The sequence below is a fragment of the Callorhinchus milii genome, unplaced genomic scaffold (genome assembly GCF_018977255.1).
Source record: "Callorhinchus milii isolate IMCB2004 unplaced genomic scaffold, IMCB_Cmil_1.0 Scaffold1, whole genome shotgun sequence".
Classification (NCBI taxonomy): domain Eukaryota; kingdom Metazoa; phylum Chordata; class Chondrichthyes; order Chimaeriformes; family Callorhinchidae; genus Callorhinchus; species Callorhinchus milii.
In genome coordinates this window covers 30,973,953-30,989,661 of record NW_024704742.1, presented here as the reverse complement: position 1 = coordinate 30,989,661, position 15,709 = coordinate 30,973,953, and the positions used below count along the sequence as shown (strand labels likewise).

General features: G+C 50.2%; 1 protein-coding gene across 1 annotated transcript in view; it reads right to left on the bottom strand.

Moving 5' to 3' along the window:
* Positions 1–15,370, bottom strand: part of smarca5 (SWI/SNF related, matrix associated, actin dependent regulator of chromatin, subfamily a, member 5) — a 29,391-nt gene extending 14,021 nt beyond the window's left edge. Inside the window, exons 1-7 of the mRNA XM_042339361.1 lie at positions 15,182–15,370; positions 10,090–10,176; positions 8,881–9,047; positions 5,156–5,256; positions 2,883–2,983; positions 2,561–2,740; positions 600–755 (exon numbers count right to left, since the gene is read on the bottom strand). Coding sequence (XP_042195295.1) covers positions 600–755; positions 2,561–2,740; positions 2,883–2,983; positions 5,156–5,256; positions 8,881–9,047; positions 10,090–10,176; positions 15,182–15,349 — 960 coding nt within the window. The 5' untranslated portion in view covers positions 15,350–15,370. The remainder of the gene's footprint in view (positions 1–599; positions 756–2,560; positions 2,741–2,882; positions 2,984–5,155; positions 5,257–8,880; positions 9,048–10,089; positions 10,177–15,181) is intronic.
* Positions 15,371–15,709: the final 339 nt, after the last annotated feature.

The following is a 15,709-nucleotide window of genomic DNA, read 5'->3' as shown; positions in this document are numbered from 1 at the left end:
GCCTCCTACAATATTCTATAGGCACAGAAAGCATGCATGTCAAACTGATAATAAAACCTGGTAAATAAATATAGTGAGAATGAATGCTGTGAATGGGATGGGGACAGACGGCGTACGAATCCTCTTTCTTGTTGCCTGTCCCAGAGCAGATCATTTTCTGCTAGTAAGTTGAAAAAAAGGTTCAGAATAGAGATGGAGGCTATCAATTCCTTGTGCCTATGCTAAGCTCGCTCTTCCACTAGATCAACAATCTCTATTCTCATTCCCCTGCTCTTTCTATTTCTCCTGCTTACCTTATTAATTTATAATTTCTTTTGATAAACATTATTAATCTCCTTAATCTTCCAAAAATAATTCCAACTCTTCCAGTCTCCACATATCCATAACCCATTATCCTACTAAGTCTCCACTGTATCCTCTACATGGCACATGGTGCCCCAAACAGAAGGCAATACTCTCAACTATGGCTAAACCAAAGTCTTGTACAAATTTGACATCCTTGCTCTATTGTTGCATCCATCCATCAATTTGTTTTCTGGGAACAACAAGCTCAGTTGCATTTCTCTGTAACAGTAGTCGCACATGTTAAATGATCTTACCTTGGATTTTTCATTTTTGATCCTGTGGGCTTCATCTATGACTAGATATCTCCAATTGAATTTTTTGAATACGGATTTCTCTCTGATCAGCATTTCATACGATGTCACACAGACATCCCATTCTCCAGGCAGCAATACATCTCGGATAAAGGCAGCCTGATAAAAGCAAATAAAGCAAGTATTGTTTTCCACTCCAAAACACATTGATCTCTGAGTGACATAACTTGAATTAAAAGTAGAAAGTAACAGATGTACAAGTGACTCTTCTTGTGGTTAAAAAAACCCTGAAATTTGATTCTTGAGTAGCTGGTAATTTAATGCAGCTCTCCAGTAATTGTATCAGTATACTGTGGGTATGGCAGCATGGCAAATGCCTAGCTTATTCCCATCACTAATACAATTTCCAATAATTTTATAAAAGCAACAAGGACAGTTAATTATTACAAGCTTGTCTCAAGTACCTATTAGCTGAGATTAGCAAAAGCCTATAGTCTATCATTTACAAACAGAAATATTTGAAAGATTGAAATCTATTCTTAAAATTAACATATATTTTTAAAAAGCTAGTTGGAGAACATACCATGATTAATATCAAGATAGTTCTTTTTTTAAAAAAAATCTATATATCGGAGGTGTTCATACTCTATCCTCTGTGTTCATACCATTCTTTACATACAGAAATACTATCAATGTGAAAACAACAACTTTCACTTATATAGCGACCTCCACGCAGGGCAGTGTCTCAGAGCGCTTAATAATGGTGGAGGACTTCGAGCCGGGGTCGGGGGAGCAGGGTTTTCAGGTGGGACTTTGAAAAAGGGGAGGGGTCAAGGTGGAAGAGTGTTCCAGAGTTTCGGGGCGCAGTGGCTGAAGGCGCGAGTTCCGATAGTGGGGCAGAGAGTACGAGGGACAAGCAGGAGGCTGGTACCAGTCGAGCGGAGGTGCCGGGTGGTGGATTTGGGGAGTGAGGAGGTCGGAGAGGTAGGGAAGTGCCAGAGTGAAGGGATTTGAACATGAGCGTGGGTACGAGTAATTATGTGGGCAGCTGAGTTCTGAATGAGCTGGATCTTTTGAACAGTGGAGCTGGGGAGACCCGTGAATTTGAGCAATCCAGGCAGGAGGTGACAAACGCATGCATGAGGGGGCTTCGGCTGCATTTAGGGTAAAGGCAGGCAGGCAATGTAGCGTAGATGGAAGAAGGCGGTCCTAGTCATGGGCCGGATGTGGGGGAGGAAGTAATTGTGCACTGGTTTGGCGAGTGTGAGCCCAGGGAGGTTGAAGAGTTCAGATCTGTAGGAGTGAAGATGTTGACGGGAGCCAAGGAGTATGGCTTCCGTCTTATCTACATTCAGCTGCAGGAAGTTTGCACTCATCCAGGCCCTTATGTCTGCCAGACATTGGCGGATCTGGAGTCGGTGCTGGAGGAGGCAAAGTAGATTGTGTGTCATCTGCATACATGTGGAGATTTACCCTATGTCTACCCCATGGCCCAAAGGGAGCATATAGATAAGGAAAAGAAGTAGACCAAGGATGGAGCCCTGGGGTACCCCGCAGGTGACTGGGGTAAAACCCACATTTTCATATTAGACAGAAGTAACCCAAGTGTTTAATAGGTTTTCACAGGTTTCACAATTGGTAATAGTGTTATTTGCATTTCCTCAAAGTTAAGTTTTTAAATTGTAAAATAAAATTTCTATGGAAATACATAAGAGCATATTAGTATATGCACCAAATTTTGTAACATAGGAAAGTTGATGTCTATTAGTTAAGTCACTAATTTGCACAGGTTGCTTTCCATATGATGTGTTTAGTTGCAATTCTGAAGAAGAGAAAGATATTCCTAAAGATAAATGATTGGTTTTCAAATCTGTATATCAAGACACCAATACAGGTGGAAGAAATACTAAATCATGCTTTATTCCTGTTTCACCATTTTCAGACAGACAAATAAAAACACTTACCCTCTGTTCCTTGTCACCAATTAGACAAATAGCACGAAGAGATGGTACCCATCTCTTAAATTCAGCCATCCAGTTGTACAATGTAGATTTTGGAACAAGAACCATATGTGGTCCAGGAATGCCTCGGTAACATTTCATATATCCAAGAAGAGCAATAGTTTGTAATGTCTTCCCAAGACCCTGTTAAATAAAGTGTAAACGTCAGACTACAGTCCAGCCACTTATTCAAAGGTACTACTAATGCACTGACTTTCAATCAATATTATTCTGAATAGTTTTCCAAAACACCCTTCATGCCTACAAACAAAACTATCAGAAGTACCATTTCATCTGCCAGGATACCATTGATGCCATTTTCATATAAAGAAATTAGCCAATTCAATCCACGGATCTGGTAATCTCTGAGTTTTCCATTCTTTACGTCTGTGAAAGAGATTCAAGCATTTAGAAATGACATCACACAACAGTTAAGACTATGAAATCAAAATAAGATATGTAATGACATGATAACTTACTGTATCAGAAAATAAATCAAAGCATCTTATTGAGACAACAAATATAACAAGCTGTTACATACATATCTTACTAGTGGTCCAAAGATTTTACTCAAGAGAGCTTTCAATTACTAAAAGTTCCCAACACTACCATGAAACACTTTCTGAACCTTTGCTTTGAGAAATTACTCAGTCACTATCTTCTCTACTTTCCCTGCTTCAAGAGTTCTGGGGCAAACCATAACTAGACTAACAAGCATTTTGATTCATAGAAAAGTTACAAAGCATCTGTTTGACAAGTTGAGTGCAACAATGTTATGGTTTCTGAATAATTGTACTGAATCTTTGAAACAAACATGAAACTTTCATTTTATTTCACAACTTGCTGTAACCGTTGCAGCTACACTTGCAACCAAAGATCCAATATGGAATGTAGATTTCAGCATTATTATACTTTATATTAGATTGTTATACTTTATATTAGATTATTATACTTTATTATAGATTATTATACTTTATTATAGATTATTATACTTTATTATAGATTATTATACTTTATTATAGATCCCACAAATGATCATGGTTTTCTGTCGCTACTTTGTTACAGAATATATTAATACAGATGTATCTCTCTGGAACCGAGCGTGATTTCTACTGTTGCTACTTTGTTGCATACAATACCTCATATTTTGGGGAGCAATTAAAGCATTTTTTTTAAATACAGCTCATCAATGATAGAAGATTCCCGAAAAAAATATGCCCACGACACTGGTGCATGCAAGATCTGTCTGATGAGATATAAATTGTGTCTCTACGTTAATCAGTTATTGAGATCTCGGCTGACACACAGTTGTTTTATTAGTATAGAAGATAGACGTTTAGAAACAATATGTAATTTAAAAGCTGTGATATGTGATCTCAGAAAATTGCATTGAAAAGCCTATTTTCACGACTGTTCAATTCTAAATGGCTTAAAGAATAATTAAGGTTGCTAGCTCACATGTGTACACACAACCACATTTACTTAGTTGTAACCTCTCCTCAACCGAACTAAAATGAACCAGTGTTGTTACATTCAAGAAAAAAATGCACATTCTTTTTAAATCTTTGGCTCCATACATTTTAATTTACACTTGAGATAATTAGCCTTCAATACTATCACCAGATTGCCAGAGACGCTTTAATGTGCAGCTTTTGCAATTCACACAATTGGACTAGGTTTTAATTTAAATCTATATTACAATTTTTCTATGGATTCAGTCTTAAATATCATCCCAAGTGACACGAAGAATCTCAGAATTACATAGAGCGTTACAGCACGGAAACAGGCCAATTCGGTCCAAATAGTCTGTGTCGGTGTTAATATTCCTCCACCCCCTATTCTATATTTTGCTTTTTATATATAAACTGTATATATTCTATATTTTAATATTAATAGCTAATGATAATTAATAAATTAAATAATTTTGTAAATATCGATTTATAACATAATTTTTTATTTATGATAGTTATTAATTAATATCTAAATTATATAAACCATAACTAAATAAAATTAAATAAATTTGCAAATATCTTCTATTTCCTTCTCCCATGTGTAAGCCTATCCCACTGCCTCCGGCTGCCTGCTTGTCCACCGTGCCGTCCATTCCATCATCAGTGCCCACGCTTTCAGTCACTTTGCCCTGAAACTCTGAAAACTCTCCCTCAATCCCTCCACCTTGCCCCAGCATAAGATCATAAGAATTTGTTAGGTGAAAGACCAAGGTCCATCTAGTTTGCCTTCCCCCATCCTAGCAGTCACTTGACATGTCATTTGACAAGATATTATTTTCTAGGTCCCATCTTCAGGTTGCACCTGTGCCTACAGTCATCTCCCCTCTCCCTGGGTTATGCTTTGCCACTGTCAAGCACTCTGGGATGCTACCTTGCACGAGAGGTGCTATAAAATGCAAGTTGTTGCTGTATGCATTCAATATGTTGGTTTTCTGCTTCATGCGATACAAGTGGACAGAAAATGTTTTGTTTAAAAACAAATATTTAAACAAGTACTCTGCTGATCACAATAATATGTGAATGAAATGAATAAAATGGCTTTACATACATGAAGGGGATTCTTCAAACCTTGTGCAGACATTGGTGGTCTTGCTGTTTTCTGACAACAGCTCTTCATCCTCCTCCTGTTCTGTTCGACGATGCCGATTACTAAGGATTAGAAGTTAATCATTATAGTTTATCATTTAATACAACAACAATTCAAAGTTAGTCATATTAGAACATTATCCATAAAGCTGCTCGATAATCACTTTATGCAGATGCAAAATTGCTCTTGCAGGTTTTTAAAAAAATGTTCAATAGAAATTAATAAATCTTTGTATTTGGTGTAGTGACTTTCATGTCAGGAGGATGTCTCAAAGCTCTTCATAGGATATCCTGTAAAGTGTAGAGACTGTGCATTATGTAGATGAACGTAAAGATACAATTTGCAGGCAACAATGTCCCCCGAACAGCCCAGAAGTAAACATTTTTTATTCAGGGATTGTTGGCCAGGATTCCAGGAGAAACTCTCCTCTCCTTTCAAATAGTGCAATGGGATCTTTGTCTTCCTGAACAAGCAGACTGTCCACAGTTTAACATCTCATTCAAAGGACAATTCCTCCGGCAATGGAGCATTTGTACTGACCTACGAGTTCAGAGTCCCAAAATGGTCTGTGGGCCCAAAACCTTCCCACCCAGAGGCGAGAATACACAATGCACACAATAACTGCTCTCAGCAGAACACACATCTAATCAAACACTTGCATTGCTCCAGGCAGGTTGCACATTATAGATTGGACATAACTTATAAACTCATAAGATGCTCCTATACAAAGCATAAAATTATCAGGAATCCATTTTGTTCTCGGTAATACTAAATCCGCAGGTCAACCAGTGATCACATATTCCCTTGAGGAATAAAAATACCACAGGAAAAGTGGTTTAACCATGGTTAACTAGCGTAGTTAGGGAAAGTATAAAATTAAAAGAGACCTATAATACTGCCAAAAAGATCAATAAACCCAAAGATTGGGAACGCTTCAGAGACCAACAAAGAAAAACTAAGAAACTGATTAGGAGGGAGAAAATGGATTACGAGGGCAAACTAGCTAGGAACGTAAAGACAGACTGCAAGAGTTTTTACAAATACATAAAGAGGAAGAGACTAGCAAAAATGACTCTGGGTCCATTACAGGCAGAGACAGGAGGAATTATAATGGGGGATAAAGATATGGCTGAGTCATTAAATAAATACTTTGCTTCTATCTTCACGTTAGAAGACACTGAAAACTAAAATAGAGGGGAACCAAGAAGCTAATGTTAGCGAGCAACTTAGGGAAATTAACATCAGTAAAGAATTAGTACTTGGGAAACTGTTGGGATTGAAAAATGACAAATCCTCTGGACCTGATCGCCTGCATCCTAGGGTTTTAAAAGAGGTGGCTGCTGAGATAGTGGATGCCTTGTTTTTGATCTTCCAAAATTCTCTGGATTCTGGAACGGTTCTCATTGATTGGAAGATCGCAAACGTAACACCACTATTTAAGAAGAGTGGGAGAGAGAAGGTGGGGAACTATAGACCAGTTAGTCTGACATCGGTGGTAGGAAAAATTCTAGAATCCTTAATTAGGGACGTTGTAGTGGGGTACTTAGAAGATCATAACATGATTAGGCAGAGACAACATGGCTTAACAAAAGGGAAGTCATGCTTAACAAATATTTTAGAGTATTTTTGAGGATGTAACTAGCAGGTTACAATAGATTTTCAGAAGGCATTCGACAAGGTGCCACATAAAAGGCTGCTACCACAAGATTAGGGCCCATGGCATTAAAGGCAATATATTAGCATGGATCGAAGAGTGGCTAACGGAAGAAAACAGAGTAGGGATAAACGGGTCCTTCTCAGATTGGCGGGATAGGACTAGTGGAGAGCCACAAGGATCAGTGCTTGGGCCTCAACTATTTATAATCTATATCAATGATCTAGACAAGGACACAGAATTTAAAATATCAAAATTTGCAATGATACTAATCTAGGTGGGAGAGTAAGCTATGAGGATGACACAAAAAGATTGCAAAGGGATATAGATAAGCTAGATGAGTGGGCAAGAAGGTGGTAGATGGAATAAAATGTGAGTAAGTGTGAAGTTATTCAGCTAGGTAGTAAAAGCAGAAAAGCGGATTATTTTCTAGAGGGGTAGAGATGAGGTAGTGTTAGTGTTCAGAGGGATTTGGGTGTCCTTGTACACCAGTCACAGAAAGTTAGTGTGCAGGTACAGCAAGCAACTAGGAAGGCTAACGGCATGTTGGCATTTTTTGCAAAAGAGTTGGAATACAAAAGAAAGGAAGTCTTGCTGCAACTGTATAGGGCCCTGGTGAGGCCGCACCTAGAATATTGTGTGCAGGTTTGGTCTCCTTACTTAAGAAAGGACATAATCGCCTTAGAGAGGTGCAGCGTAGATTCACGAGGTTAGTTCCTGGGATGAGAGGGTTGACCTATGAGGATAGGCTGAGTAAACTAGGCCTATATTCTCTAGAATATAGAAGAATTAGGGGAGATCTTATAGAAACATAAGATTCTTATGGAGCTTGACAGAGTAGACAGTGTGAGACTGTTTCCCCGGTAGGAGAATCTAGAACTAGGGGTCACAGTCTTAAGATTAAGGGACAGCCCTTTCGAACAGAGTTGAGGAAACACTTCTTCACTCAGAGGGTAGTGAATTTATCGAATTCTCTACACTAGAAGGCTGTAGATGCTCAGTCCTTGAACATATTCAAGACTGAGATTAATAGATTTCTAAAAGATAGAGGGATTAAGGGATATAGGGATAAGGCGGGCAGATGGAGTTAGGTTAGAAGATCAGCCATGATCTTATTGAATGGCAGACCAAGCTCAAGGGTCCGAATGGCCTATTCCTGCTCTTGATTCTTATGCTCATATCAACAATAATGTCCAATTTAAATTGATGTTTCTTGGTGATCTAAGCAGAATCTAATTTATTCATTACGTGAATTATGCTACAAGTTGGATGTATCAGCCTGGCTCAGTTGATAATACTCTCACCTCTGAGCCAGAAAGAAAGTTCTGGGTTCAAGCCCCACTTCAAGACTTGGAAGATAATCTAAGATGACACTCCAATGCAGTGCTGAGGTGTGTTGCATTGTCAGAGATGCCATCCTTTGGATGAGACGTTAAACTGATGTCTCATCTGCCTGTTCGGGTGGACGTTAAAAGATTCCATGGCACTATTCGAAAAGTTACGGGAGTTTCACCTTCTATCCTGGCCAATAATCCCCCAAATAAAATTGGTCATCCTTCATGGGACATAGGGGTGCGCAAACAGGCTGCTTTGGCCCACAATACACACAATAAGTCCACTGTACAATATATCCTGTGAAGCGCTTTGAGACGTCTTGATGACGTGATAAGGTGCTATATCAAATGCAAGGAATATTATTGTAATAACATCAAACAATGTAACATTGGATAACAGAGTTGTGTGCACATGTTTTGTTGCTCTCGAGTAGGATACTCCGCAGGATCTCCAAGCAAATTAAAAACTACTGAATAATTTATAATCAGTAGTTTTCAATTTGAAAACTTTTTCTACCCCCATCTCCCAGTATTGGTTATTGACAACTTTAGAAAACGTATTCAATGCCTTTTAAAGTTAGCTTTTGAGCTTCTAGAAAGAAGCAGGTACACTCCACACATCATATTCACAATATAGAGCTAAATATGATTACTACAGAGTATACAAAAACCACAAAATATTCAATACAAAATCTTACTCTCCAGCTGACAGCAGATTCTGTTTCTCATCTTTCTTCATTCGAGGACGTCCAGGTTTCATTTTTAAAGGGGAGGTCGGAGTCTTCTGTGCAGCAGGTTGGATAAAGTGTGCAAACAACTCAGTTTGCTGTAGTAGATAGTCAAATCTATTTGCTCGGTCTGTTTTCTGCCAACCAAAAACAACATTTTTCAGATCCACTGTGCTCAATGTTAGGAAAAAATTCAAATTAGTCAGCGTAGAAATAAGTCAAAAAACTGCAACAGTGTACTAAAACTTTTCAGGCAAATCACACAGCAATGCAACAGAAATTTTCATCACAGCCGAAAGCAACAATGCCTTGGTGGTAACTGCAGAGTTTCACAGCTCTTAACAATAAAAATAGATTTCTGCATAAAAAGGGTAAACTGAGTTGATGAACTTGTGCATGAAGTCATTATTTTATTTAAGTATGAAATATCCAAAGATATGAGCAACAAATAAAAATCTGTTTTAAAAAAACACCACCACTATTGCCAAATGGTCACAAATCACACATGGCTATCACTAAAAAGTACTGGCCAGTTTTCACAGCACCAGTCCAGCCAGGACTTTCCTACCAGTTAGGGATTTGGCTTGCAGGGCTGGAGAATATGTCACAGTGTCCATGTCTCAGTGATTAGCTAAGCATGACAACCATGCTTTGGAATATGCGGTCCAGCCTTAGATAAATTTCCTCAAACCCACCTATCGCTAAACAGACAGTGGGATACTACAGCTGATCAATTGGTTTGTGCATAAATGTATGAGATAAGTAAAGTAATTTGAGCTACAATATCCTTACATTACATAAAAAATGAATTACTATTTAAAGCCATTATAGAGCAGCTTTGTTGCTGGTATGAACTCCAAAATGAGCATAAAATAATAATGATAATCCTTGCATTTGATCTAGCACCTTATCACGTTGTTAAGTCTCAAAGCGTTTCACAGAATATACTGTAAACAGTGACTGTGTATTTTGTGGGCAAAACACAGCAGCCAATTGCACTTTCCCAAATTGTTTTCCCAGTTTTTCTGAGATAGAATTAGAAGATACATCTTTACACAGAAGATAACCAACAGCTGAAACCATATGCTAGTAAAAACAATAACCTGGACTTATAAGAAATATTTTGATGCAGTAATGGAAAGACAAATCAAGATCATATAAGGAATCAAACTTCTTCACCATTTTTTCTTCATATGCTGGATCTTCTTCTTTGACCTCCTGTCTAGGTATCTTGAATGTAAACTCTTCAGCACCAGCATTTCCCAGCTAAGAAAAAAAGTAGGTCAATGCTTCAGAACTTTGAGTGGTTAGCATTATATACATTTATTCCAAACCAACTTCACTTTACCTTCATAGGCTTCAATGCACAGAACTGAGTTTTTTTTTAAAAAAGCTTTATTTTTACAATAACAGTTACAGGAAGCCATTACAACAAAAAAGGGGAGGGCTTAAAAAAACAGGACAGCTATCAGAACATGGAGTATCTGACTAATGATGGCCGTTGAAGCAGAGTCCAATACAGCATGTGGAAACAATGTAGTCAATATTTCAAGAAAAATTATCCAGGTAAAGAGCAAGGGAATGAGATTAATTGATAGCTCCAGTGGGAGAACCAGCACAGAAACCTTGTGCCCAATAGTCTCCTATGCTACAGAAAAAGGAAACCGTCTCTCGTAACAACATATTAAAAATTAGAGTAAAAGACTGCTCTAAAAACCTAAGATCTTGGTGAAAATGTACGTTTTAATCAGAAAACTGATAGACATCCCTTTAAAGCATTTTCTAAACCGAATCTCAAACACTATTAAAAACTTTTTACTGATGAAGATTGCAAGGATGAGGGTACAGCACGTTGATGTACTTATAATATTATTATTTGATGATAAAACACAGTAAACTCTTCCGAACAGCAAGCATGAATTATGTCGCCCAACACTCGCAGGTGGAGCTCAGACCTCATCACAGCTACAACTTGTGTTGAACTATAGTAAACATCCACCAGAGAAGAGATAAAGAGCGAAAGGGTCACCAAAAAAAATTCTAAAAAGGGAGTGAGAAAGCAGGAGGGAGGAAAATTAAAATTCCTTTTATTAGAAAATTATATAAAGAGACAAAAAAGGTGAAGGAAGCGGGAATAACAAACGGGAGAATAACTGGAAGAGAGATAGGGCAAAAGAAATGGGTTGAACAGAGAATGGAGAAGATTTTACAGACATGGACAGAAAGAACAGGTTGTAGTGTGTGAAATAGTAAAACAATGAAAATTGCAGCCTCTTCCCAGCTTGGAGATGGGGGAAGGGGAAGAGTGATGAAAACATGGAACCTGGCCTCCTAGGAAGAGGAGTGGAGGGGGAAGGTGCAGAGTCTGGTTGGGGGGTGGGGTGGGAGGGGGTATACAGAGCCTGGTCCGGGGAGAGGGGGGGGGGGACAAAGGGTCAAAGAGTCTGCTCGGGGTCGAGAAAAGGGGGGGGGGTCAGGCTGCGGGGGGGGGGGGGTCAGGCGCGGGGGGGGGGTCAGGCAGGGGGGGGGGTCAGGCAGCGGGGGGGGGGTCAGGCAGCGGGGGGGGGGGGTCAGGCAGCGGGGGGGGTTAGGCAGCGGGGGGGGGGGGTCAGGCAGCGGGGGGGGGGTCAGGCAGCGGGGGGGGGTCAGGCTGCGGGGGGGGTCAGGCTGCGGGGGGGGGGTCAGGCTGCGGGGGGGGGGTCAGGCAGCGGGGGGGGGGTCAGGCAGCGGGGGGGGGTCAGGCAGCGGGGGGGGGGTCAGGCAGCGGGGGGGGGGGTCAGGCAGCGGGGGGGGGTCAGGCAGCGGGGGGGGGGTCAGGCAGCGGGGGGGGGTCAGGCAGCGGGGGGGGTCAGGCAGCGGGGGGGGGGTCAGGCAGCGGGGGGGGGTCAGGCAGCGGGGGGGGGGTCAGGCAGCGGGGGGGGGGTCAGGCAGCGGGGGGGGGGGTCAGGCAGCGGGGGGGGGGTCAGGCAGCGGGGGGGGGGTCAGGCAGCGGGGGGGGGTCAGGCAGCGGGGGCAGGGGGGGGGGGGTCAGGCAGCGGGGGGGGGGTCAGGCAGCGGGGGGGGGGGTCAGGCAGCGGGGGGGGGGTCAGGCAGCGGGGGGGGGGTCAGGCAGCGGGGGGGGGGGTCAGGCAGCGGGGGGGGGTCAGGCAGCGGGGGGGGGGTCAGGCAGCGGGGGGGGGTCAGGCAGCGGGGGGGGGGTCAGGCAGCGGGGGGGGGGTCAGGCAGCGGGGGGGGTCAGGCGGGGGGGGGGGGGGTCAGGCAGCGGGGGGGGGGGGTCAGGCAGCGGGGGGGGGTCAGGCAGCGGGGGGGGGGGGTCAGGCAGCGGGGGGGGGGGGTCAGGCAGCGGGGGGGGGTCAGGCAGCGGGGGGGGGGGTCAGGCAGCGGGGGGGGGGGTCAGGCAGCGGGGGGGGGTCAGGGGGGGGGGGTCAGGCGGCGGGGGGGGTCAGGCGGCGGGGGGGGGGTCAGGCGGCGGGGGGGGGGTCAGGCAGCGGGGGGGGGGGGTCAGGCAGCGGGGGGGGGGTCAGGCAGCGGGGGGGGGGGGTCAGGCGCGGGGGGGGGGGTCAGGCAGCGGGGGGGGGGTCAGGCAGCGGGGGGGGGGGGTCAGGCAGCGGGGGGGGGGGGTCAGGCAGCGGGGGGGGGGTCAGGCAGCGGGGGGGGGGGGGGGGTCAGGCAGCGGGGGGGGGGGTCAGGCAGCGGGGGGGGGGGGGGTCAGGCAGCGGGGGGGGGGTCAGGCAGCGGGGGGGGGGTCAGGCAGCGGGGGGGGGTCAGGCAGCGGGGGGGGGGTCAGGCAGCGGGGGGGGTAAGGCAGCGGGGGGGGGTCAGGCAGCGGGGGGGGGGCGGGGGGGGGGTCAGGCAGCGGGGGGGGTCAGGCAGCGGGGGGGGGTCAGGCAGCGGGGGGGGGGGTCAGGCAGCGGGGGGGGGGGTCAGGCAGCGGGGGGGGGTCAGGCGCGGGGGGGGGTCAGGCTGCGGGGGGGGTCAGGCTGCGGGGGGGGGTCAGCTGCGGGGGGGGGTCAGGCTGCGGGGGGGGGGGGGTCAGGCTGCGGGGGGGGGGTCAGGCTGCGGGGGGGGGGTCAGGCTGCGGGGGGGGGGGTCAGGCTGCGGGGGGGGGGGGTCAGGCTGCGGGGGGGGGGGGGTCAGGCTGCGGGGGGGGGGGTCAGGCTCGGGGGGGGGGGTCAGGCTGCGGGGGGGGGGGTCAGGCTGCGGGGGGGGGGTCAGGCTGCGGGGGGGGGGGTCAGGCTGCGGGGGGGGGGGTCAGGCTGCGGGGGGGGGGGTCAGGCTGCGGGGGGGGGGTCAGGCTGCGGGGGGGGTCAGGCTGCGGGGGGGGGGTCAGGCTGCGGGGGGGGTCAGGCTGCGGGGGGGGGGGTCAGGCTGCGGGGGGGGGGTCAGGCTGCGGGGGGGGGGGTCAGGCTGCGGGGGGGGTCAGGCTGCGGGGGGGGGGTCAGGCTGCGGGGGGGGGGGGTCAGGCTGCGGGGGGGGGGGTCAGGCTGCGGGGGGGGGGTCAGGCTGCGGGGGGGGGGTCAGGCTGCGGGGGGGGGGTCAGGCTGCGGGGGGGGGTCAGGCTGCGGGGGGGGGGGTCAGGCTGCGGGGGGGGGGGTCAGGCTGCGGGGGGGGGTCAGGCTGCGGGGGGGGGGTCAGGCTGCGGGGGGGGGGTCAGGCTGCGGGGGGGGGGGGGGGGGGTCAGGCTGCGGGGGGGGGGGGTCAGGCTGCGGGGGGGGGGTCAGGCTGCGGGGGGGGGGGTCAGGCTGCGGGGGGGGGGGTCAGGCTGCGGGGGGGGGGGGGGCGGGGGGGGGGGGGGGGGGGGGGGGCGGGGGGGGGGGGGGGGGGGGGGGGGGGGGGGGGGGGGGGGGGGGGGGTCAGGCTGCGGGGGGGGGTCAGGCTGCGGGGGGGGGGGTCAGGCTGCGGGGGGGGGGGGTCAGGCTGCGGGGGGGGGGGGTCAGGCTGCGGGGGGGGGGGGTCAGGCTGTGGGGGGTCAGGCTGCGGGGGGGGGGGGGGGGTGGGCTGTTGGGGTCGGGCGGGGGGGGTGAGGCTGTTGGGGGTCGGGGGGGGGGGTGAAGCTCTTGGGGTCGGGCGGGGGGGGAGGTGAGGCTGTTGGGGTCGGGGGGGGGGGTGAGACTGTTGGGGGTCGGGCGGGGGGGGGGAGGTGAGGCTGTTGGGGGTCGGGCGGGGGGGTGAGGCTGTTGGGGGGTCGGGCGGGGGGGGGGGGTGAAGCTGTTGGGGGGTCGGGCGGGGGGGGGGGTGAAGCTGTTGGGGGTCGGGCGGGGGGGGGGTGAGGCTGTTGGGGGTCGGGCGGGGGGGGGTGAAGCTGTTGGGGGTCGGGCGGGGGGGGGGTGAGGCTGTTGGGGGTCGGGCGGGGGGGGGGGTGAGGCTGTTGGGGGTCGGGCGGGGAGGGGGGGTGAGGCTGTTGGGGGGTCGGGCGGGGGGGGGGGTGAGGCTGTTGGGGGGTCGGCGGGGGGGGGGTGAGGCTGTTGGGGGTCGGGCGGGGGGGGGGGTGAGGCTGTTGGGGGTCGGGCGGGGGGGGGGGGTGAGGCTGTTGGGGGTCGGGCGGGGGGGGGGGGTGAGGCTGTTGGGGGTCGGGGGGGGGGGGGGTGAGGCTGTTGGGGGTCGGGCGGGGGGGGGGAGGGAGGCTGTTGGGGTCGGGGGGGGGTGAGGCTGTTGGGGGTCGGGCGGGGGGGGGGGAGGTGAGGCTGTTGGGGTCGGGCGGGGTGGGGGGGGGTGAGGCTGTTGGGGGTCGGGCGGGGTGGGGGGGGTGAGGCTGTTGGGGGTCGGGCGGGGTGGGGGGGGGTGAGGCTGTTGGGGGTCGGGCGGGGGGGGTGAAGCTGTTGGGGGTCGGGCGGGGGGGGAGGTGAGGCTGTTGGGGTCGGGGGGGGGGGGGTGAGGCTGTTGGGTTCGGGCGGGGGGGGTGGGGGGGTGAGGCTGTTGGGGGTCGGGCGGGGGGGGGTGGGGGGGTGAAGCTGTTGGGGGTCGGGCGGGGGGTGGTGAGGCTGTTGGGGGTCGGGCGGGGGGTGGGGGGGGGTGAAGCTGTTGGGGGTCGGGCGGGGGGGGTGAGGCTGTTGGGGTCGGGCGGGGGGTGGTGAGGCTGTTGGGGTCGGGCGGGGGCGGGGGGGGGGGTGAGGCTGTTGGGGGTCGGGCGGGGGGGTGGGGGGGTGAGGCTGTTGGGGGTCGGGCCGGGGGCGGGGGGGGGGGTGAGGCTGTTGGGGGTCGGGCGGGGGGGGGGGGCTGTGGGGGTCGGCGGGGGGGTGAGGCTGTTGGGGGGTCGGGCGGGCTCACCCACCTGCTTTCTGGCCTCCACCACCGCTCTGAGCGCCTCGGCTGCTCCTCGGGCAGCCGCAGCGGCCGCCACCGCCTGCCCGCCCTCCTCCAGCGGGCGCTGGTGGTGCTGCTGCTGCTGCTCCTCCGGGGCCGGGGCCGGGCTCGCGCCGCACTCCGCCTCCGCCTCCATCCTCTGCTCTTCCTCCTCCCCCCCCCCCCCCGCGCTCGCTCGCGCCGCCAACCACCCCCAACCGACCGTTACTGTTGCGCGAGAGCCCGGGGCCTCGCGCAGCCTCACTGTGCCCTCTCTCCCTCCCTTCCTTCCTCCGTCTCTCCTGTTTCTCTCTCCGTCTCTCACTCGATGTTTCTTTTTCGGTTCCTCTCTCGGTTTTCTCTCTCTCCCTCTTATCTCTCTCCCGCTTTCTCTTCAACTCTCTTTCGGTTTCTCTTTACCTCTCTGATTTCTCTCTCTCTCTCTCTCTCTCTCCCTCCCTCTCTCTCTCCGGCCGCCGGTGCCCCTTCTGTCCGGCGCCGCCACCGCCGCGCCGCC